The following is a 24464-nucleotide window of genomic DNA, read 5'->3' as shown; positions in this document are numbered from 1 at the left end:
CGATGATGATGCCGACGGCAATTGTTTCAAAAGGATTCTCGCAAGTTCTTCGTGCAATATTCCAGTCCGTTTCCATCTGACACCTTTACCAGTTTTTGTAACGCCAACGTCTTCCTATTACCATCCAAATATCTTGCCCAGTACCCCGCAGTGGGTACGCACCATCGAAGGAGGATGTCCTATCCCATCCTTAAGCGCAGGGTAAAGTCACGCCGACGTATCGACGTGCTTTTGGGCAACGTGTATATAAGCATCACGATGAGGAGGATGAGTTGACGCAGTATTCTTTCCGTCAGACAAACCGGAATGCTGCCCTTTGCAGTATCCATCACGATAACTGCACGTGGCAACAGACACATCCACACTTAGTTTAGTCTGACGAGATATTTTTTTTTCGTTATTCGATTTGTGTTTGTTTGACGGGTAAAGATGTGCCATTAATTAGCGGAGGAAATGAAGTGCAAAGTTTTGTGTTTTCGAATTTCGCGCTCTGTACGCAGCGCCAGCACGTTGATATGACGTCACTGAATTCAAAGTAACTTCGCACGTTGGGACCATTATTCATAAAAAATTATCGAAGCTTCCTAGGTAAAGCCTTTGCCCTCTTTAAAATCCAATATAGCCTTTGTTTATCGATGGGCCATTAACTAGTCCCGAGCCCGAGTAAGCGCAACGCTGGTGTTGGTAGGGCGACGTCCAGACCTCATGACGTCAGCTCGATAGGGCGGGAACTTCAATCCGGTGTATCGTTCTTTTTCTTTATCAGCAAGAGTTCGCTCGCGGTAAGGCTGACAGTTATGTGTATTCCCGATTCACCACTTCAATTTAACTCAACATCCTGAAGTCTGTTGGGTCTGTCATTATCATGTTTCTTTGTGAAAAGAAATGGCCAGAAAAGAAAACATCATTGAACGTGTGCGTATGAAATTGTTAGTGTTCAGGTTCAGCAAATGAATTATCTGCTTCGGAAAAAAAAAAGTGCAAAAAGCTGTCACATGCGAGCAAGTGCATAGCCCAGTTTTCCGAGAGTGACGTCAGTCGTGCCGGAAGCACCGGCGAAGACCAATCAGCGAGCGCTTCCTCCTCCTCGGACCTTCCTATGGCGCTGTGCCCTTTCCCTCCGGCAGGACACCAGCTGGCAAGCGGCATCCAACCAAACGAAACGGGGTAGCCGAAAGGACTCTATTCACTTTAAAATATGGCAACAATTGCAATATAGCCCATCCCACGGCTTCCAAAGGAATGCATGTTGCTGCTACGCGTGATATGACCAAACTTGGTTTAAGAGGAAGCTTTAGCTCGGGTGCTCCTATCTAAATACATGTAAAATGAGAATTCGTTTTTCTCGGCAACCACTGCACCAAACTTGACGAGGTTTGTTGCATTTAAAAGAAAAACTTAAACTCTAGTGACTGTTGGTTTCGAATTTTTGAGTAAGGTAGTCAATTTTTATTAAAAATTGGCAAAAATCGAAAATTTTCGAAAAACGATACTATCAAGTGTACAACTCTGTAACTCAACAACGAAAAACGATAATACAATTCTGTGAACTGCATCTAACAGTACATCTAAAGCGGACAAAATGGATATGTTACATATGAAAGTAAAAAAATTAAGTAATGTGGAAATACAGCTTTTGCAGAACCCTTGTAAGCAACGTAACAAGTTCACGTAAGTTTTAAAATTACATATCAAATTTGTCCGCTTTGAATGATCTAATGGATGCCGTTTAAAGAACCGCGATATCAGTTCTTGATGCAGAGCTATGAATTTGTAAACTTCGTGCTTCTATTTTTTTCAAACGGCCGAATATTTAAAAATCTTTTTAAGAAAAATCAGGACATAAATCGAAATTCCTCTTCCAACAGTCACTAGAATTTACCGTTCTCTCTGAAATGCAACAAATTTCATTAAAATCGACCCAAGGGTTATCTCAGAAAAACGTTTTTGCATTTTACATGTATTTGAATAGGCCGCGTCGAAGTTGGGCCCGAGCTAAAGCTTCCTCTTAAGAGTTTCATAACTGGTATGATTTAGCATGTCTGGCATCTGTACTTCCAGGAGAGATAGTGATATAGTAAAGTGTGGTGCAGCTCGAGGAAAGTGCGTCCAGCCAGGCAAAATACGGAACGGGAAGATTTCCGAAGGAGGGTGTCGTTGGCAAATATTGTGATTAAAGAACTACGCTACATATATTCTTCTCAGACTTGAATACCAGTCTGTGCAGCATCCGCTGCCACCACTGTTCACCTCGAGAACCATCACTGGCCAACGCCAAGCAGCTCGGCCTCTCTGTACCGACGTGGGAGCGGCCAGCATCAGTCCCAGACTGATCCCTCAGGACCTAAATAAAGTTATTCATACCATGAATAACAGTCTTTCTTTCAAGTAGGTTCTTATTATACTGACTGGTATATCGCTTGAGAAAGGAGCCTGCGCCCTAAATTCCCGTTGACACTTTCGTCAGCACACACAGACAAGAAAAAAAAAAAAAAAAAGCTGGGATATTTCGAGCCAAAATCACGATATTATAATGAGGCACGCTCAAGTGGGGGACTCCGGATTAATTTTTACCACCTGGAGTTCTTTGACGCGCACTCAATGCATGGTACTACACGGTCGTCCTTGTATTTCACCCCCATTGATATGCGGCCGCCGCGGCAGGGATTCGATCCCGCACCCTCGGACTCAGCAACGTAACACCAAAGCCGCTACGCCACATCGGTGGATTTGCTGACGTTAACAATACTAGGACGTGAAGATCGTTTTATATCGATTGTGAAAAACGGCCTGTTGATTATTCAGAAAGCATTCGGAATTTGGTTCGATTGGTATTCGATTCGGTTTCAAAACTTACCATTCGCACACCCTTAGAAATTGCTGACAATTTTCCAGGAAAGCTGTCAGCAAGAAAATGTCTAAACCACTGCCACACGGTCCCGCGCTGATACGACTTTATGATTCTATATCCGGGATAAACATTCCGCGTATAATCGAATTAATCTTGGAAACCAATTGACGGCAATATCCATTACAATGTACTAGAGGTCTCACAAGGACATAGCTCTAAGGGTCACCTACGCCTGTTCTGGACAAGAAATAGAAGACTTAACGTGACGTAAGAGTTGGGTCTTGTTTGTTCCCGGGGCGGTATTCTCGCGGTCAGTCAGGTTTGAGGGTACAATAATTGTCGCGAGATTTCTCACGAGTAGCACCCCGGAGGCGTAGGTGTCTACAGGAGACAGTACTACTGGCGCAGTGCTAAAGCAGCACGCTGCCTTCGCCCAGTGCGAAAGTGACTGACCGATAATACCGCCATGTGGTTAAGACTAAACATCGTATACTGTCGAGATCGAACAGACACGGACGAGCCAACAGAGCTAACAAAACAACATCTAAGTTTCAATGACTGCTTAGAGAGTGAACATGCAAGCAGAGACTATGGCGACAAAAAAGGGGATCTGCGGCGTCCACAGGTCACGGCTTCATGACAAAGGCAGCGACTGAACGGTGCCACGTGCTTTCTCTCTGGTAAACATTTTGCTACGTGCAAAATAAATGCATGTGGTAAATAACAGTCTAGCGTGTACCATGTCGTCCTCTTTTCACTTCGTGTATTTTTCCGCTATAGTACAGCTTCGAGAGAGATGACATAAACTCGCGTTACGCTGAGCCTACTTCCACCATCGACTCAGTGACATGCGTTTCCGCGTGCAGCAAAGCTTACAATCTAGTGTAAACTGGCTCACTTTCATTATCAGAGAATAGCACTGCAGACAGTCTAAGGGAGAACAGAAAGCACGAAGACGAGTCGATGTAAGTTAACTGCATTGTATTTCGCGTTCCAAAGGCTGTCTGATGCTTGTTGCCTTAGCTACCCGAAGCATCAGCTAGGATGTGGGAGATTCTTGGGAAATGGGGAATAATTTTGACCTCCAAGAAGAATCTCTCTTTTTTTTAATGAGTGCTGGAATCTCAGTGCAGCATGTTACCCAATTCCACATGAATGCGAAAACTATCGGCGTTATAAAACTCCTTCATTGCGGTTGCGTTTGGGCCTAAAAAAAGTGATCATGCACCGACAGGACAGTGAAGCATGCCTAGAAATCGATTAGGGCCAGACATGCTATAAAGCGATAGCTGCATCTGTAGGCTGCTGCAGAAATTACGTAGGGCACAATCGACAGCTTCCTACAGCTCCTCGGTTTGGTTTGCAGCGATGTGGAGCCCTCTGAAGATTAGAACCAGCTTGCCCGAGCCGAACGTTTCAGCAGCTCCCAGAGCAATCGGAGCAGCCGTCTGATTGAAATTCTGTTGAATCCAGTCTGCACTACCACATCAAAAGTGACAGCCCGTCCTAGCTTTCTTAGCGCTCTGAATGAACCAGATGAGACTTCCGATCATGAACCGACGCCTGATAGTTGAGTGATAATTTGAGTGTAAACCGTGCCATCGGAGCACTCTGGAGCGCTCTAAAGGAACCTGTCGAATGTACCAAAAAGCACTTAGCCGAGATTGGATTGGATAGGAAAAACATTAATAGAAGTCCTGCAGGACGCACCTCAGCGCGCAGTGGGCGTCTTTCACGCAGGGACCGACAGGGAGTACCTGGCGGCCGCTGCGCGAGCCTGCTGGACTTGTAGGACTTGTGGATTGCTGGTCTTGTAGGAGCGGGCTTCTTAGAGTCTTTTATTTATTTATTTATTTAGTACCCACAGCGCCCATTCAGGCATTACAGTGGGGGGGGGGGGGGGGGGTACAGATGAAAAACAAGCATCAAAATTGCAGGTTTGCATAAATTTGTGTAAGTCAACAACACATTACTATAGGCCGACAAAAAAAAAAAAAAAGAGGAAAAAAAGAAAAGCACACAGCTAAGTTGTACACAGCCATATCGGAAACAGGCACGTTGCAGATGTCACATGTCACATTTGAAAAAAAAAAGAGTACATAAAGCACAATGATTACAGAGACTCATAATGAAAAAGCGAAAAAAAAAGAATAACAAATCGAATAATAAGTTGCAAAAAAAAAAGAAACAATGTAGTGATTAAGATACAGTGCGACAAGGTGAAAAAAAAAGGCACTAAAAGAAAATGTCATTTGCAGCTGGGATTGTTTATAGGTCATGATGATTGCTAGACGTACACGGGATATTTACCAAGCCTTAGGGATCACAAGATTCTATTGCTTTTAATGCAGAAAAGAACTTGTTAGGACAAGAAATTCCTACAATTGAGGAAGGAAGTTGGTTCCACTGACTGATGGTCCTTGGGAAAAACGAGCTGCTAAAGGCCGATGTATTACATTTGTATTCTCTTATCTTCTGTTCATGATCTTTGCGTGCTGATGTGTAGTGAGGCTGGTTTATGTACACGTCACGTGGAATTCGAGTATGAGAGTGATATATGCTGTGCAAAAGCTTCAGTCGAAACGACGCTCTTCGGTGCTGGAGAGATTGCCAGTTTAGCATTGCCTTAGATTTAGTTGCACTAAACTGCCTGTCATACATTGCTATATTTAGTACATATCTTGCCGCCATGGACTGAACTTTTTCTAGTCTTTCTTTGTTGGTTACTGATGAAGGATCCCACACAGGGCATGCGTATTCGAGCGCAGATCTTACATATGATTTATATAGTAGCTCCCGGGTTTGTTGTGGAAACGCACGTGTATTTCGTCGTAAAAATCCCAAGCTCCGACAAGCTTTGCCTACGGTATAATCTACATGCCCGCTTGTCGGTATAATCTCCCGCTTGTCGGAGGTAGAGTCGGGCGGAGCGTTTCTGCACTCCCAGAGCACGTGTGCGAGTGTCGCCGTGACCCCGCACGAGGGGCACGCATCGTCGGTAAGTTGGCGGAGCCGAGATGAAAATTAAAATTTCGCGGCTTTTCGCTTTCAGTTTCAGTGCTGCGATTGGATATGAGCCCTGACGTCAGTACTAACGTCAGATTATATTGAATGACCCGAAGCATAACAAAACAAGCTTACTTGGGAGTTAATACATTTCAGATAGAGATAATAATTTAAAATAACGCAGGATACTAAAAATTACTATAAGGAAAGTTTTGTTTCAGCATTGTTTACGGTCGGCATCCTGTTTCCGGTGCGCCATCTTTACTAAGAAGGAAGTGCAACAAGTCCAAGGCAGCGCCTCAGAATCTCCCTGTATAAAAGGTACGGTTCTCGCTTCTTTGCACGACCATCTTACCTCGTTAAAAATTGGCACTTTCGACGTAGCCGATACGAACGTTCCGTAGAATATTTGTGTGCGTTGGTAGTCGAGGAAGCTCCGTTCTAACCTGCGCGGAGTCGACGAGCCCAACCCCTCCGGCACTCGTCATGTTCGTTCCTGTACCGTGTTTTACTGACGATTTCGTTTGGATTCGGGGCCAGCCGATGCTGGAGAGTCCCCTTGAAAGAATATTCCATCGCTTACAATTTCCTTCGTGGTCGCGATCACATGCGAGGTCGTGTGTCACTTCCCGATGGCCCCCTGCCTGTCATACTTTCGACGGGCGATGACAGCGGCGCTTCGCTTTTGAAACTTTCCAAACTGCTGTTTGGCTTCCTGCTTGCGTGATCCACCGTCGGCGTAGTTCGTGACAGGAAATGAGCATCGGCACGCAGAAGTGCCGAGACGCAACTGTTGTAGGCGACAGCGCTACCCGTTCTGTACTTCATGCCGCACCCATTTTCGGAGGTTTGTCATCGTCTGCGCGGGCAAAAATGCGCTCGATGTCGTTTAACGCCTAAGCACTATTTTATTGACATGAGCTCTTTGTTTACGATTATGTATTGGAGCCTTTTAATGCCTCTGTCGCACGAACACTTTCTCGAGTGCGCTTGACTCAATGCTGATCGAGAGCCACTGCACGGAAGTTTTAAGCGTTTTTTTAAATTGAATCCTTAAATGTTCTGTCACACCTATTGCTTCGGTTATGCTCGGCAGTTTCACTGCAGGTCGAATTCATTGAGGGCCCTAACTGGCTATGACAGCTTCCCCCTTCAGTTTGGCTAGCGGTAAACGTGTCAAATTTACATAATTTTATTTCAAGCCGCTGCAGACTGCATTGATAGCATGTCAAAGTAGTAGGATAGTGCATTCTGCATTACCTATTGAGTCATCGTAATTACGGAACAGTTAAGTATCAATTTGTTGTGCAGTCAGTCATGCCGAGTTTCGTCTTAAAAATGAATTCCCTACTCAGAGTGCATGCAGAAGTTATTGGCTGAAAGCCTTGGGGAGACAAGACAAATTACACTACCGCCACTGCTGACAGAACGAGGCATGTCGAACATCCCATCAAACATAATAATAGTGAGCATGTCTTGCGATACACTTCACTTTGAAGTGAAATGAAGACACTTTTGGTAAGCAAAGTGTTCAGCTTGCCTGAAGCGCAATGTCCGTGGCATCCTTTTTTTTTTGCCACCACTGTGCAGGTATGGTCTAACGGGAGCTGTGGCCACACTTTATCCCAGTGTTGTCTAGCAGCCTCAGGAAGAAGCTACAAATTGTGTCAACGCATATGCATAGGCCAGCGCTGATAGTGAGTTCGCATCTCTTGATCCATGCTTTACCCATGCATTGCGGCATCATTCACAGTTTCTGCAGCTGAAGATTTGCTGGTGCGATGGCGCTGCTAGCATAGCTTCACTCGCCTGTGTCGTGAGGGCATGTGTAGCAGATGCAAACTACATTAACAACTACGCTGTCAGTGCCACCCCGCTGACAAGTGTTCAATTGCAGAAGCTGTGAACAACACTGCGATTCAGGAGTAAAGCAACAAATCATGAGATGGGGACTGACCATCAACGCTGGCCTGAATGCATGCGTAATAGAGTTTCTAGCTTCTACCTGAGGCTGCTCGAGGGCACTGGTATGCAGTTTGGCCACAGCTCCTTTGCACCAATTACTTCTGTCTGCACCTGTACAGATGTGGCAACAAGTCGCATATGCAAATGTGTATACAGTGACCGATGGGGCTATCACATTCTTGCCAAGGTTGCACGTAACAGTCACTTCTTTCCACTTCTCTGTATGACAGACAGTTTTATCTGCTTCTTAGAGGACACCTTCCCTCGACGTACACACTTGCGCGGTACTGTTAAAGAATCGGCCAGCTGTACACAGCACCCCTCGTCTCCTCTAAACTTTGTCATGAGTTATCGATTGCCTCTGCGTCAGTGTAGCTCTGATCCTGTTTTTTCATGTAACTAAACTGCCTAAGTCTGCTGGGACAACATGGCCACAATTAGTACATGACCGGTGTAGTTGGAGAAGTATGGGAGAGGCCTTGGCCCTGCAGTGGGCGTAACCAGGCTGCTGCTGATGATGATGATAAAACTGCCTTCTCAGCCTGCCTACTTGCATCCTAATGTGATCCCATAATCTTGACTTGCCAGTTTAGCTGCTCTGGAATATGCATGTTCTCTCTTTGTCAAGTCATTGTGGTGCAATCAAACTCGCAAGACAGAAGTCAGCACACCATGGGCACTACACTCACAACCAGTTTATGATAGTCCCTTAGAAGACCACAAAATACATACAAAATAGAATGCACCTACGTACAGCTTCATCAAGACAAAGAAAAAGGCTAAAAAATTAGGTGGATTCCACGTGCTGTGAGAATCGATGTAAGTGAAGTTTTGTGTGCTGTTTGCTTTGATTAACCATAATTAGTGGCGATGTTGGTGCTGAATGTGTAATTTCTTCAGCGCTTAGTTCAATATGCTATTAGTAAGTTGATGTTACATAGTTGATGTTACGGTGATGTTCTGTGAAGTCCACAGAACAGACAGGGAGACGTGTTTGCTTGAGGCGTTGTGCGTCATTGTTCATAATGTCTTATAGGGTTGAGCATTATCGTTGCCTCACATGGCTCATCGCATCATGGCAGAAGTGTTAAGCTTTAATTTAATTATGGGGCTGTGCGTAATTCAGTTAGCTATTATAAAATTGTATGTATACATTGTATACATACATTCGCGGTCTGCACCACATTTCGCTGTGTAGCGAAGATGCTCCTGTTCCGCGCAACGCTTCTTTCGGGCCTGGGTGTTCTTGATGTTGAGTGTACGTTTTGGACCCATTTCGCTGGCGCATGCTTACGTGCTCCTTCTGCATACGTGGCGAGCCTGCTGTTGAGACGCCAGCTCCAAGCGCTCTCTTCAGGCTATGGAACATTGTAATGTTTACACTATCACAGCCCAGCATGCGACCTGCACAGCCCAGCACCTGCATTTTTGTTGCATGCACAGCATGTGCTGTATGCACAAACTGTGTGATGCTGCCACGGCGGCAAGTGCCATCTGGTGGTGTTCCAAGGAACCCAGCGGCACGCGCAGCAAGACCATCACAGCAGCAGTGCCCGGAAAATTGGGAGAAGAGGCAAAGAAAGCTTCACTTTAATAAAATGAGTCTTGCTTTTAGATAGCCTCACAGGAGTATCATTGATACAATCCGTGCCTCCTTTCCTGATATTGAAAGCCTCCTAAAGTTAACACGCACTAATTTCTTTGCTTCTGCCCGTAATCTTGAAACTTGTGAAACTCTAGTTTGCACTTGCAGGTCATGCAAGTGGGAAGCCAGATGTGCATTACCTTCCTTCTTAATTGGAAAAGTTTGTATACATGCAATGATCATGACAGTTGCAGTTAGGACAACTTGTGCTCTGGGCACTTACTGCTTTCATGTGCAGATGGGTTGGGTGGTTTGATGGCTGACTGGCTGTCGCCACCCATGACTTTCGTGAAATTGCACATTTTTTGTGAAACAGAGCATGGGCACCCCTTGTCCTCGTCATGGTCTTGACCGTGTTTGTTACTCTTGTCACGCCGCTACATTGTACAAGGTAATGCGCAAAGCAAAATAGGCCTGATCGACTCCCCTGTTTGTTTTGCAGATGTCCAACCTGCAGCAGCAGCGAAAGATAGTGGAGCAGTTGCGCAGAGAGGCTGGCCTCAAGCGCATGGAGGTGTCTGCGGCGGTTGAAGACCTCAAGGTGTGTTTGCTGGGCCACTGCTGCCGTCTTGTTCCTCGAAAGCCTGTTAGAGCTTATGAGAGAGAGCATAAGAGAGTGCGAGTATTGCCAGAATCATTGTACCATTCTACAAAGGTTCAAAAAATACGCCCATTCAGATCATCCTTTAGCACTGTCTGTGTGGTAGCAGGAAGATGGGAATTTCAGATGGGAGTGAAAGGTGAATGGTTGGTGACCCACGGAGCCCATGCCAATGGCATTGCTCTGTGAACAACTTACTGAATATGTGGGAGGCATAACCCTTCAAATCAAAGCACAAGTCATGGTAAGTCATTAGATGTGTGAACGTTGAAGCTAATGCCTCCCATCACTTCCAGTACTTGCAGTACAGGAAAGCATGGCCTTCGAGATTGGTTTCTATTCCATTTCTAGGGCACTGGGGCAGGGGGTTAAATATTGCCCAGTTATTACCTTTCTGGTTGTACTTCATCATCATCAGCCTATTTATGTACACTGCTGGATGTAGGCCCCTCCTAGCAATCTCCACTTACCCCTGTCCTGCTATGCCAGCTGACATTTTATGCCTTCAAATTTTCTAATGACATCGCACTAGGTAGTTCTCTGCTGTCCCCGACTACGCTTTCCTTCCCTTGGTACCCATTCTGTAAGTCTGCTAGACCACTGGTTGTCTGCCCTATGCATTGCATGGCCTGCCCAGCACCATTTCTTTGTTTTGATGTGAACTAAAATATTGGCTACCCCTGTTCGCTTTTTCATGCTTGCCGCTAGCCTCCTGTTTTTTATTGTTTGGCCACAATTTTCATTTTATTGCTCGTTGGTTGGTCTTATGATTTTAAGAATGCCGGCAAAAAAAAATGAAATTTACAAAACCTAGTATTTTGGGGATAAGCCAGCTCCTTCCTCGAAAGCAGCATGGATGGTGGCCTAGTGCAGACAAAAAGTTCAAATTTAGTCCTGCCTTTTGTTTGGAGACGTTATTAACTTCCCAACACATACAAGCCACCACTTGATCAGTGGCACCCTGCAGCATGCAGCTGCCCTAGCAAGTATTGTTTCTCAAGTTTGTGAACGGGTCTTTCATCCCCCCCTGTGCAGAAGTACATCCAGGACCACGAGAGTGACGACTACCTGCTCGTGGGCTTCCACTCACAGAAGGCGAACCCGTTCCGGGAGAAGAGCTCGTGCAGCCTGCTTTAGGCCCCCTCCCCCAACCTCCACACCGCCTCTCTCTCTCTCCACTGCCCGAGTGCCCTCACCCACCTTCGCCACAACACCTCCCGCCACCAATCGTCTCCGAGCCCAGCGTCCAATGCACAAATACAGCCCACTTCTCACAAGCCTGCCTGTTCCTGTCTCACTCTGTCCTGCTGCCGCATTAAAGTGCCACAGAGGAAAATTATTAAGCAGAGTTGGACAGATTATTCATCTAGAAGTCTACCATTGTTTTCAATGTGCCAATATATTTGTACGATATCAGTGTACCCTTCCCCCTCACGTAATACTCCAAATAGGAGCCCGTGAGGAATGTGTAAATAAATAAATGACTGTTGCGTAGAAAATTGCCACCAAAGGTGCCACTGCTGCTCCTCAGTTTGAATCACCTGCACCAAGACGAATGAGCTGACATAGTCCCCTGAAGACCTCCTTCTCGGGTGCTCTGTGTTACTTGGCTAGTGCTGACATCACTTGAGCGGTGCCCGAGTCCATACTATGTGGCGCCACTCCCGATTTTTTATTTTCGTCATTTTATTGCTGACAGCAACCCTGTTCTTGCTGTGAATGGCAATTTGTTATTACAGGAACCTAATATTTCAGTCTAGCTGCAGCCTTTTGTTTCCCTTTAAGGCAATTATAGCAGAGTAGGAATGCACTACCCTCTTGTAGGGTTCGAAAAGCATGCACTTTATTACAGTACGGAAAAGTGCACTAACAAGATAGGCACTTGTCCTGTGTCTGCCTTCTTTTGACTAGTCTTAAAAGGGGGCATTAGCTCGGAGCCAACTCTAATTTTCCTATTAAAGTACACATAAAATGCAGAAATGCTTTTATGAAATGACCTTACTGATTTCAATTGGATTTGTTCCTGGGAGGGAAAGTTCAATTCTAGTAACTCTTGGAAGCAGAATCTTGATTTAGGACATGTAAGTTTTATACAGAAGATGACCGAAAATAGGTAAGTTTAAAAACAAAACAAGTGTGAAGTCTACAAATGCATATCTCTGCACTGTCAACAGATATTTCAGTTCTACAAACTGCCTCTGTTAGAGCAACTCAACTGGACAAATTTGATGAATGAATCTACAACTTATGTGAAATTGTTAGTAATGTTTTCAAGGGTTTCGCAAAGGACCCCGCAAATTTGTAGTATATTTGTGAGTGGAGTATAATATCAATTTTGTCCACTTTAGAAACAGGTGCAGTTTACAGAATTGATATTGTTTCTTATTACAGAATTACATAGTTAAAACCTCGGTACTCGAGTTTTTTTTTGTGCACAGCTCTTGGGCGCCCGTTCCTGCGGCGAGCGCCTACGTTCCCGGTGTAACCGAGCGAACGAGCACAGTGAAAGACGAGGGCGAACGTGGCGAGCAGCGGGTGACGAAAAAAAAGAAAAAAAAAGAAGGAACACCGAGAGAGAAGAGCCGCGAGGAGGAAAGCGGGGAGGAGGGCGCAGCGGAACCATGAGGCGGAAAGCGGACTTCGCTTCGTTTGCAACGTTCTGCTTACCAGCGTACCGATTGTACGCGCCAGCCAATATATCGCGAAATAAAAACGCGTATATGAAGCTATGCTCACATTTCGCATTAGGGAGTACCTTATTTGTCGGCGAATTTTTCGTTTTCAATTTTCAGCAATACATTTGTGGAAGAAATGACGGTCTGAGCAAAAATTCTGCTTCCTACGGTCGGTAGATTTCAACCTTTTCTTTTAAATGCAACAAACCATCAGAATCGATGCAGTGCATGGTTTGCCAAGGAAAACGATTTCTACATTTCCATATATATAGATCGGAGCTCTCAAGCTAATGCTTCCTCTTTAGGTGTGTGCTTGTTAAAACCTGTATGTATGAACCAACTATCCCCGTTAAACCATTAATCGTGCAAAAGAACTCTCGTCGGTGCCTGTATGTTAACCATGAAAAAGCTGTTTGGAGATGTGCAGCTGCAATTATCAGAAATACTTCTCTGTCAGTACAGACACATGGCGTGGCCTCTATGCATATTGTATAAATTCCTATCAGTATTTATTTTCTCTCCATAGTGTTTCCGCCTGACTGGCATGGTTGTGCAGACAGGCATATCGATCGGTTTAGAAATTAGTTAAGCTTAGCGTGCCTCAAGTAGATATGAAAGAGACTTGGGCCATATCGCGACACATGGTGAGTTGCGCTGTGTTTGTACGAGAAAACAGTTGGAGCTCCTTCACAAAGTAATTTAAGTAATTTCCTTTTGTGTGCAAGAGAGAACAGGCTCACCGCCATGGGGTTTTATTTTTTTAAATCAGCTATTGTTACGGATATGCAGGGCTGTGCACTGATGAGGTTACAAAGAGACTCGTACTTTGGAGGTGCCGAAATGTCGAAGCATTCCTGCAGAGGCACCAGCAGCCTAAAACCCTTCCATACACGTTTTCGTCGAACAGGGTGACACGCGAATGGAGGGGCTTTACGTCAGCCGAGCGTGCCGCGTGATCTTCCGAAACCAGAACTAAGCGCGTTTCACAAACACGGATTTATGACCGCCCTTACTTTGACACAATTACAATTTTTTTTCTCACGCTGTCAGTTCACTTCATTAATCACTGTAACTTGATCGTTACAGCCAGCTACCTCACATGGAAAACAGCCGTCAACACTATCATCATCGTTAGTTCGCAGTCAGCCAGCTGGCGGCAGCCGACGCCCCTCATTCAAGTGATACTTAAGTGATCTGCGGTAACATCCTAAACAGCGTGTAAAACCGTGACGACAGCATTCAAGAAGAACGTGCACTTCGCCATCGAAGCCACCCGATCGATCCTTCCCAATCGTGGGGTCGACATCCCTTGATACCAGTCGAGCATGGCGGAAGCGCAGAAAGCCATCAAAGTGAGTGCGATTGCGCGCCGCGCCGAGGCCATTGCAAACTCTTGCCAGCGTGTCAACGATCGTTGATCGTTGTTGATCGTCGCAGGTTGGCATCATCGGGGGCAGTGGCCTCAGTAACCCGGACATCCTGGAAGACCGTACGGAGCACGCAGTGAGCACGCCATTCGGAGAGGTACGCAGCTGTAGGTGGTCAGCGATAGCGCGCGGCACACGGCACTGCTGGCGCTGGGCAGTCGGGTGCAGCTTTGCGGCGCGGCCAGTGCAGTGTTCGTCTTTACTGTGCTCGTAGCCAGCGATTACTGGCTGTGGCTTCACCGAATGATCGCGGTCATTTTTCTTTCGACGAGCTGTTGCACGCACGCCTGCCGACTTGTAGGCAATGGAGGAGATCGAAAGAGAAGGGAGATTCCTCGGGAGCTAGTGGAAAGCCTGTTGGCTGCATCACGAGTGTCTTAACGCGCGGCTGATGCCCGAACACCGGTAAACCGTAGTGACAGAAAAGAGCTAATCTGGCTGAGCTGGTGCCCATGGTGATGACGGATCGTTTAGAAAATGATGATGTAAAACTGCACTTATCCCTCATTAAAGGGAGCGGGATAGAGGGTGGAGGGAGGAACTACTTGAAGTAGGCCCCCTCTATCCTCTCAGCCCACTCCAGGACGGCCTCCTGAAGGTCGGGCCTCGAGCTGCGCAAAGCAGCCTCCCACTGCTCCTCACTAGATATTAATTGCTTGAGGAAAGGGGAAGGGGGTGCCCTGAAATGGGTGCGTAGGGCACCCCCACATGATGAGTCTGCCTTGGGAGAGACGCAGAATTTGCGAGAGGGACAAAGGTAAATAGATCGATGAATGCGGGGGAGGAGGTAAGGGGAGGGAAAGGTGCGAGTCTGCAGCTGTCGCCACAGAACTTCACATCTGCGCGGGAATTTGCCCACGAGTGGCGGAAAGGTTAAACGGTCTAATCAGTATTGTGTGCAGATGTCGTGGTAGGTAATAAGCCGATCCCGCGCTGTAAACGGCGCCTCCTCCGTAGCGAGGTCCGACACATCTGATTGCTGAACCTGGACTGTAAATCCTCGGGCGCTGGCCTGAGCCGCCTCGTTTCCGGCAAGGCCCGCATGCGCGGGAGTCCAGATTAATGCTCAGTTTAAGGTAAGGGATGGGCCAAAAGGAGGGAAAAGGCTGGCTTAGAGACCCTGCCCTCTCCAAAGTTATGTATGGATGTTTTGGAGCTGCTAATGATAACTGATGAAGTTGGGATTGTGAGGGCCAGGGCTATGGCTTCCTCCTCCGAGGAAGAGTCAGGAATGGAGGCGGCCGCAGTGGCCTGGCTGGGAGAGTTAATGACTGATATTGCATAATGATTTCTGTTCCCATATTCGGCGGCACCAACATAGAGCGCGACTTTTGATGTGGAGAATTCTTTTGGAGAGCCTTTGCTCGCTGCCTCTTGCGCTGTGTGTGGGGCATAGGGTGCATGACTTTAGGAAGTAGAGGGATGCAGAGGTTCTCGTGTATGTGATGTGGAATGGTGTATTTAGTCTTGATGATGGGTGCCGGAGTGATAGAAAGAGTTTGTAGAATGTGTCGACGTATCGCTGTGTTAGAAAGTCTGCTATACTGGGATGTGAGATGGGCTTCTGTGAGTTCAGTAAGTGTGTTGAAGGTGCCAGCAAGCATTAGCCTTTCAGTGGAGGTCCGTATGGGGACCTCCACTGAAAGACGAATAGTGAGAGAGAAGGCAGACGAATAGTGAGAGAAGTCTCTCTACATTTCATAGCATTGCCTGATATGTGTGAAACAGAGTATAGTAAATGCTAATCCAGAGTACTTCATTACAGCATATCTCGTAGACCATGTGTTGCTTTCAGACATTAAAAGTTGAAACCCACCATTCAACTCGACTGTTCCTCCACTGAGGCCATAAAAGACAACAAACCCACACTCCTTTGCCATGTTTTCTTTCCTGTAGTGCATGTATCCAGTCCTTCATGCAAAGAAAATTGGAAGTAATCTCATATTCACTCTCTGCCTGTTTCTTCCCTCCTTAATTCTCTGTGCACCATGAACAACATAGAAATCAACATATTGGCTACAAGAGTCACTGTAGCGGAGGGCTCCAAATTCCAGATAAATCCTGACCACCTGGGCTTCGTTAATGCGCTGCCATAGCAGGCTACACAAACACCTTTGCATTCTGCCTTCCATACAATGCAGGCTGGGTGGCTGGGAATTGAGTACATGGCCTCTTGCTTTAGCAGCAGAATGCCATAGCCACTAGACGGCTGTCTCGCATACATCTGTCAAGTGCCAAGTCTCCTAATTTCTGCATGAATTTACAGCATTTTCCTTAGCTGGCGCTAGTGCTGCAGCAGAGGCCCAAAGTCTCATAACTACTGCATTTTCTTGCAGCCCTCTGATGTTCTTACATGTGGACGGATCGGCGAAGTGAACTGTGTGCTGTTGGCAAGGTGAGGCCCTTGGCTAGATAAGGGATCCACTCTTTTAGTGGACAGACAGTCGCACGTGGTCTTGCCCCCCTTGTGTCTTGTCTGTCTTACCTGTAATCTTTGGGCTGGGCGCTACAATATTCATGTGTGCCAACTGTCTACAATGAAACTGTTGTGTTTGTGAGTTTATGGAGAGACCGTAGAGATTTGTATAAGGGCCACAACTGTGTAAGGACTGCACCCCCAACTTGGCAGCCCAAAATTTAGAAAACATTTTCCATTGGAGAAGCAATTGTATACGGTGCTCCGATGATGCGAGCATGTGTCGACGAATTTTCGTGCTCTGTGCACTATTGCGTGCCCCTACTAGATGGTGAGAGCTGTGCGTTGACTTCTGATGCAATGGTACATTCGGGGATCTGGGGTGTGCAGTAGTCGCCGACTGCACTGGCGACCATATTGACCAAAAGGTTCAGTCCCATGTAACGGCGTGCACTTCATAAAAATTGTGAAAAAGAAAGTGCATCCCTTACGCGAGTCTGTACGGTAGTGAGTTTGTGTTGTGAACGCATGAGTGCTTGTTCATTGCTTAACATAACATTTTCCTGACAGAATAATGAACTTTCATTTGCAAGTAGAGCACAACTCCTCTTTTTACACATTCTGTACTCTGGTCTCTGTTGTTGTACTTCAAAAAATCCACATGAACACAGACCAATTCGCTTGAATCACCGTCTTGTTCACACCAGTTATACTTTTTCTGCTCCTGCTCACTGTAACATGCCAATGTGACCATCACTTTACACTGATATGGTTTAAAAACTCTATTTTTTGTAAATTTTGCGGTAAGAGTATGATTTGTAGGAGAGGAAACGAAAACCAGAATTACAGTTCTTGAATTTCGCACCAGAACCTCACTGCATGTCAATGTGACACCACAGAATTTAAACTGTTATTTTATTTGGGCCGTTGTAACATAGCAGAAATTCAAAGAAACTTACTAAATCCAGTCTGTGGCTCCTTTAGAATACAGTGGGGTCTGTCATTATTGAAGAAAGAAATTACTATATTCAAGCAGACACTGTCTAAATCCACGACATCATGGAGAAATTGTGTGCTGTAGTCCTTGGTTGCCTACAAATCATATCAAGATCTAACCTTTATATATTAGCTTGCTGTGCACTTTTGTGGTTCATGATTTATAGTGTGACTTTTCATACTTATTTACTTTTGTGTTGTGTTCAGTGTGGTAGCTATTTACTTTTATGTTGTGTTCCGTGCGGTAGCTCTGTTTTCAAAGGTATCCACAGCCCAAGTTAGTTTTGTATGAAACTTGTAACCATGTCTTTGTTCCCTTCATTGTTTACTGTAACCACTTTCCCCTTGTGTAATACCCTAACAGGGGCCCGTAAGGGCGAAATAAATTATGGTGATGATGATGAAACTGGAAGCTGAGAGATATAACTTGCACATGGACATTGGAAGTTGAGGAAGTGAGTGAGAGAGAAGCACTCTAGCTGTAGGGTGGCTGGTGCTATCAGCTTAAAAAGGGGTACTGACACATGTTTTCGAAATTGTAGAAATTATACAACACACACCTGCCATGTTGGCATAGTGGCTTTGGCATAGCACTGCTAAGCATGTCAGCGTGGGATCGGATCTTGGCTGTGGGGGGCCACATTTCGATTGGGGCGAAATGCAACAGCCCTTGTGTTCTGTGCATTGGGTGCAGGCTAAAAAACCGTAGGTGATCACTATTAATCCGGAATCCTTCACTGCGGTGTGCCTCATAATCATATTGTTACGTAAGAAGACGCAGATGAAAAGCTATATACAAGCATATATACAAGCCTTGGTTTTGGCCTGTAAAACTCCAGAATTTAATTTTTTTTTATTATACCACGTTTCTCACACATAAAAGGATGACACTTAGCAAGTAAAAAGGTTGGAAAATGCTTCTAAGGCATTTTAATTTGATACTAAAGTTGGTCTTGGAATTCTGGAGCTGCTGTCATCTATGTTATATCGTCATGTCATGACACAGAACACAAATTGCTGCCTTTGTGAATCGATAAGGGTAGGTGTGACGACGTAGCTCGAAAAAAATGACCTGATGTGCTGCATGCGTTTAATCTTCCTGTGCTCGCGTGTGGCAGCCACAGTGATCTCGGGAATGGAGCTAGCCAGTATGTCTTGCTGTCGTGACATATCCACCTCCCGAATGCAGAAACCCACACTGTAGTCATAGAAACATGTATTATAGTACCTATTTAGTGTGCTTGGACCCTGGCCAGTGTTTCCTTCTTTCTTTCTTTCTTTCTTTATTTATTTCTAGTGTTTAGTGTGCCTTTAATGCATGCGCATGGCAAATAATAAACGTCATGTCAGTATACTACTTTAGCTAACCATGAATTACCAATATACGACTGAAGAAAGGTCTATTGTTTTATGTATGAAGCTGTGTTGGATCAAATAGTATATGAAAAATATCAAAGGGACACTGTACTACATTCGTATGGATGAAATTTTATTGCATGATTCTAATTGAAATCATGTTAACTCCAGATGTTTTCATAATACCCATGTGTGTTTGTAGTGTACTTCATATGGGTCTGTTTTTCCATGCTTATTAAGAATATGTTATGTGCAAAAAGAAACAACTCAAGAAGTGTTTCCTTAGCTGGAATTCGTGAATGCCTCAGAATGGTGTGTAAATGTGCGAAAGTCCCTCAAAGCGAAGTTTTAAGTTTTTTGCGGTATTACGCACATGGCAGAACATGATGGGTGTGTGCAATGTTGCCAGTGTGCGCTAAGGAAAGCCTAATATTCGTATTTCATGGCAGTTTTCTCTTTTAAACTTTAATTGCTGTGCTTGTGTAGGCGGCTAAATCATGGGATTCCAGATTTAATCACCTGGAGTGAAAAGGTCAAGCTTGCTGAGTGGGTGACGGTGCTGAGCTCGGTGAGCGTGCCTCATGTGACCTTTATGACCTCTTTGGTGTCTACGAATGTGACTGGGTTATTAGCCTGGTATTTGTGGCAGACGGTGAAAATGGGCCGTGTTTTCGTGGGGCTTCTAGGTAGAGCCAGAAAAACTGTCAGTAATTTTGTCATGTTGTTCGTCTGTCCCCATTGAAACCCTTTTTGCATAATGCAGGCACGGCCGCAAGCACTCGTTGATGCCGTCCAAAGTCAACTACCGGGCCAACATCTGGGCGCTCAAGGAGCTGGGCTGCACCCACGTCATCGCCTTCACCGCCTGTGGCTCCCTGCGCGAGGAGATGAAGCCGGGTGACATCGTCATCCTGGACCAGTTCATCGACAGGTATGCTTGCCAACAACAGCTCTGGACGGAATGTGCATGAAATTGATGCCAAAAGGCAATATTTACGTCCCGTGTCACAAAAATTTCTCTTGTTTAACTGTTCAGGACTGTCTTTCTGGCTTTCCTGGTGTGTGTCACATGTCATAACTAATTAGCATCATGTTTATTGTCATGTTTCTCTGGCACGACTTGCCAAAATCCGGCCACGGTGGCCTAGTGGCTATGGCATACTGAGCTCGATGTTGCGGTTTCATTTACCAGCCGCAGCTGCCATATTCTGACAGGCAGAATGCCAGAACATTTGTGTAGCTAGACTTAGGTGCAGGTTAAAAGAAACCCGGGTGGTTGAAGTTAATCCAGAGTTCTCTGCTATGTTATCTCCCATGGCTAATGTGTTCCTTTGGGACATCAAACCTCGTAGTTTCATTTGATTTGATGTAGAAGTCGCTAGATGAAGAAACTATCTGTTTTTATCTGCAACTTGATCGTAGCTTGGTGACACGTCACCAGTTGTAGTGTTTTTGCCATCCTTATGCTGCTTCATTCAGTCAACTACTCTTGTAGTGCTGCTATCCTCGGTTGAATTTAAGGGGCCCGGTGACACCTTTTTCATATGGCAAATCAACCTGCCTAGTTGCTGTTTGATCCCTTATGAGTGCCTGAGCTAAATGCAGTAGATTCCTGTTAATTTGATTCCTAGTTAATTCGATAAGCCGGCGCCCACGCAATTCTATGGGCCCAAACTTTCGTTGCTTTGATCCTAAAATTGGCCTTCGCTGGATAAGTCAGCAGTCACTTGACCAGTCAGCACGCACTTGCCTTACCCCTATAGGGACCCCGACAGCGACCCCATTAGTGGCACAGTCTGTCTTGGCTGAGCTTAGGGGACAGTGAATGCGTTGAACATACGTCACCTCTCGTCGAAAACGGCTATTTTCGGCCCGCCCTAGGAATATTTTCAAGCAATAACCGTAGCTCACAATGCCCGATTACGTTATTTACCAGACTCTAACGTGTGCCTTTCTTCATAAAAAATATTACAAAAATAAAAAGGCCATCGCGGTGCGGTCGGACACGCAACCGAAACCACCTTCGCAATGGTCATATGCGCTTTACCGCATAACTAGGATGTATTGCGGCGGAACTGACTTAAAAAACCGTGTGGCGAAGTTCACTTTAGAAAACCGGCCGCCAATTTTTCAAGCTAAAATATCGGGTGCGCGTTAGATTTTTCACTTAGTTTAGGAGCTTTAATTACATTGATATGTTAGTTTTCTACTTCGGACACATTTAAAGTGGGCGCATGTTAGAATGGGGCAAGTAATGCCAAATGAATCAGCGGTGTTCTTTTTTTCTGCATCGTGTCTAATTCGACACGTCGTGTAATTTTATCGATTTCGTCGTCCCATCAGGGTCTAATTAACGGAAGGTGACTGCAATAAATATTATTCTTGCGAATTGATCTAGTCAGGATGTGGGGTATGGAGCAACCCAAACATTGCTCTGCATAGGCGTAGCCGCTCAACATTGTGTTCAGTGGGAATGACAAAAATGAGGAAAGGGCTACGAAAGGTCTGGCTGAGTTGGCGTTGGCTTGCCGATGACTGCGCAGTATGAAGCGCGTCATCTTTTTTCTTGAGAGATTCGTGCCTGGTGCATAAAAAAAAGAATTCTAGACTGTGGGAATACCACATGCAAATTGTTTTCCCTGTAACTGAAGTTTGTTTTGGTGATATCGGTGATACGTTTGTGTGTTGTTACGCTAGCCTTGCTTCAACATCAAATCTTGGTCGTATCACGAACGCTGCAGCCATTTACAGAAAAGGACAGGCCTGTCTCATCACATTGCATGTGATGCAAGTGCTGGCTTCCAGAGTTATTGTAGTGACTGCCGGTTCACCTGCAATGTATCACGATGCTGAAACGTTTATCTATGCCTGCAGTCATGGGCATTATGGAGACCTAGTACCGGTAACAGTAACTGTTACACTGGCATTATTGGAGGCGACAATGTCTGTGAGATGTAGGCAGTAGATGTCGGAAGGTGGTTCCAGTCGCTCTTAGGTTAGGGGATAAATAATTCAAAATATGCATTAGTGCAACACGTGAAAATACCAGCATTGAGACAACAGTCAGTGCAGGATGAAAACAGAAGTTATTAAAGTGAAAGGTTCTTTCAAAGCTGGGTTGATGTAATTTAGAACATTTATTGAATATCCTGAAAATGTTTTAAGCACAATGTTACAGTACACAATAGAAAGAACAGGACAAGGTGCTTACTCACCTTGTGCTGTTGTTTCTATCATGTGCTGTCTCTCATCGCACTTACAAAGTTTTCAAGATGCAAATCAACCAACTAGCCTGATTGACCATTTTGTTGCAATTATGGGATAGACACGAAGGGGAACAATTATGGCATAACAGTATGTTTGCTTAACTGAAGAAATGCTGGCACTATAGAACTAATCAGACTAAAACAGCCTGATTTCTTTATATTTTCGGCAGCATGAAATACTGCTGCATGCCCTATGTAAGATGTCAAACATAAGGCATATGCTGCAGTGTTAACTGGACAGAGACTCGTAAAGTGTAAGTTTAAGATTGGGTGCATGAAACTTTTAAGGGCAGGCCGATCACTTTTGATGACTGCCAACTATGCCATCACTGTCACCTCTACCAAGCAGCGCATGGTTCCTATAGCAGGCACGTGTTCACCCAAATATACTTGTTTCTCAATTTGCAAGTGCAATTTTCTGCACTGCGCGTTTATCGAACTGATGGTGGCACCAGCCATTGTTTAAATAAATGTGAAATGTTAGTAGCTGGCACATGACAGGGGTACGTAAGCTCGAATTTCTTTAGCTCGTCGGCCTGTTTTTGTCTGTCGTGTCCGTGCGACAATGCGATCTCGGAGCAAAGAAATAATTCGCGAGAGATGTGGCTACGACTTGCGCTGGTGATGTTCGCAGGACGACCAAGCGGGAGACGACCTTCTACGACGGCAGCAAGGATTCTCCCGAAGGCGTCTGCCACATCTCGACTGCATTTCCTTTCCACGGGGGGCTTCGCGAGGTGGGTTGGCGTGCCTGTCCATCGTAAGGGGATTGGATGCGGTGCTAGGGGATGGCGACGCGACATGGTGCTGCACTAACTTTTATTCTGATGCGTATTTGAATGAATATAGACTACAGCATCAACGGAAAGTTAAAAAAAGCTGTTTTGTTTTTTGTCTTCTTTCGTATTCTTTTATTGCTGTTGTGACTATTTCTTCAGACACTCATCAGAATGAAGCTTCAATTGTAAGTTCGGTGCTGTGTTGTGTCGCCCAGCTTCGTCTTTTTGTCCCTGTTGCCTATAGTGCTGGTATCGCATCATGTCTGGTCAGCAAGCCCAGTGCAATGCATTTTTGCAATAGACTGTTCTTATTCATTTACTTCTCAGATGTGCAAAAGAGTTGAAAAAAGGAACCCAGAAAAATGTAAAGAGAGAAGTTATGCCAGCACAGCGATTTGCATGTTCAATAATTAAGCTAGGAATCCTGAAATAGTTTTAGAAATGCAGAATAAAACAATTGAGATGTGTGTAGCTTTCAGCAGCTACATTATAGACAAAAAAAAAAACAGCTGCAATGTCGCGTCTCACACAAAATTTTAGCTATACACTGGAAGTTTTAAAGTGCCACTGAGGGAGCTTTTTCTTTCTTTTTTCGAAGTCGCTCGCTATTAGAGGACATAAAACGAATTGAAATGGCATGTTGCCAGGCTGCCAGGAAGTTAGCTTCACTGCCAACGTAGAGACTCTGTCCTTCTCCCTTGACTAGCATTTGCAAGTGACGTTCCTTCCCTGCCTTTTCTTGTACCAGAGACGAGGGACTGCGTCACGTTTATGTCCCGAGCCCCATCTCTTTTTGCTGTGCAGCGCACTCTGTTGGCGGTATTCCGCACTATCCACTGGATTATCTACCGAGGACACGTGTCATAACTGGTGAAATCGCAGGTAGTAGTGCATCTTACATAGAGGCATTTGTGCATGTGACCTTGACTTGAGCTGGAAGTGGGGGCTCTCTTGAGTAGAAGAGCTCACTGGCTTTTGTTCGAAAAATTCATGTGTTATCACAACGCGCAGCAGTTTGATACGTTGACGACACAATTTTCAGTGCATGATCTAGGCATCATGCTTGTCTGCTTGCAATGCCCAAATCTGATGAGGGGGCCTTTTGTGGGGGGCACTAAAGATGACAAGATCTTTGGGCCTGAAGAGCTCCTTTGTATTTATCTTTTTTTAGGCCATTTCATTTTACCACATTTAATATTATGTTACCCAAATTCGCGTGGTCCGCTGACGGAGTCACGATGCAGCTGAAGCTGGGCAAAGATGACAAAGTGCTTCTAATGGCGTCACCGACGAAGCCACTGCATGCTGCCTGGATCATAGCAGCCTGCAAGGTTTCAAGTTCCCCCTACAGCACCTGAAAGGACTGGCAAATTGCAAACTTGCTTAGACATGTAAATCGACTGTGCCATATTTTGGGGGGTACCGTCAGGAGAACTAGCTGGCAAAGTTGTTATATAAGGCGTCGCTGCCTGCAGCAGCGC

General features: G+C 45.3%; 2 protein-coding genes across 3 annotated transcripts in view; both read left to right on the top strand.

Moving 5' to 3' along the window:
• Window positions 1–6073: 6073 nt before the first annotated feature.
• Window positions 6074–11345, top strand: LOC126517491 (guanine nucleotide-binding protein subunit gamma-1-like). Its single transcript, XM_055064420.1, has 3 exons — window positions 6074–6178; window positions 9910–10008; window positions 11104–11345. The coding sequence occupies exons 2-3, from the start codon at window positions 9910–9912 to the stop codon at window positions 11203–11205; spliced, it is 201 nt and encodes a 66-aa protein (XP_054920395.1). The 5' UTR covers window positions 6074–6178; the 3' UTR covers window positions 11206–11345.
• Window positions 11346–13877: 2532 nt separating this feature from the next.
• Mtap (Methylthioadenosine phosphorylase) overlaps window positions 13878–24464 on the top strand; it is a 21320-nt gene continuing 10733 nt past the window's right edge. Inside the window, exons 1-5 of one of the 2 annotated variants that reach the window (XM_055064419.2) lie at window positions 13878–14095; window positions 14181–14267; window positions 16507–16565; window positions 19702–19869; window positions 22839–22941. In XM_055064419.2, the coding sequence (XP_054920394.1) occupies window positions 14069–14095; window positions 14181–14267; window positions 16507–16565; window positions 19702–19869; window positions 22839–22941 (444 nt within the window). In that variant the 5' untranslated portion in view covers window positions 13878–14068. The remainder of the gene's footprint in view (window positions 14096–14180; window positions 14268–16506; window positions 16566–19701; window positions 19870–22838; window positions 22942–24464) is intronic. The other variant, XM_050167217.3, reaches the window with a different exon arrangement.

The sequence above is a fragment of the Dermacentor andersoni genome, chromosome 11, assembly GCF_023375885.2.
Source record: "Dermacentor andersoni chromosome 11, qqDerAnde1_hic_scaffold, whole genome shotgun sequence".
Lineage (NCBI taxonomy): Eukaryota > Metazoa > Arthropoda > Arachnida > Ixodida > Ixodidae > Dermacentor > Dermacentor andersoni.
The sequence above is the reverse complement of the archived record's forward strand: the minus strand, read 5'-3'. Positions and strand labels throughout refer to the sequence as shown.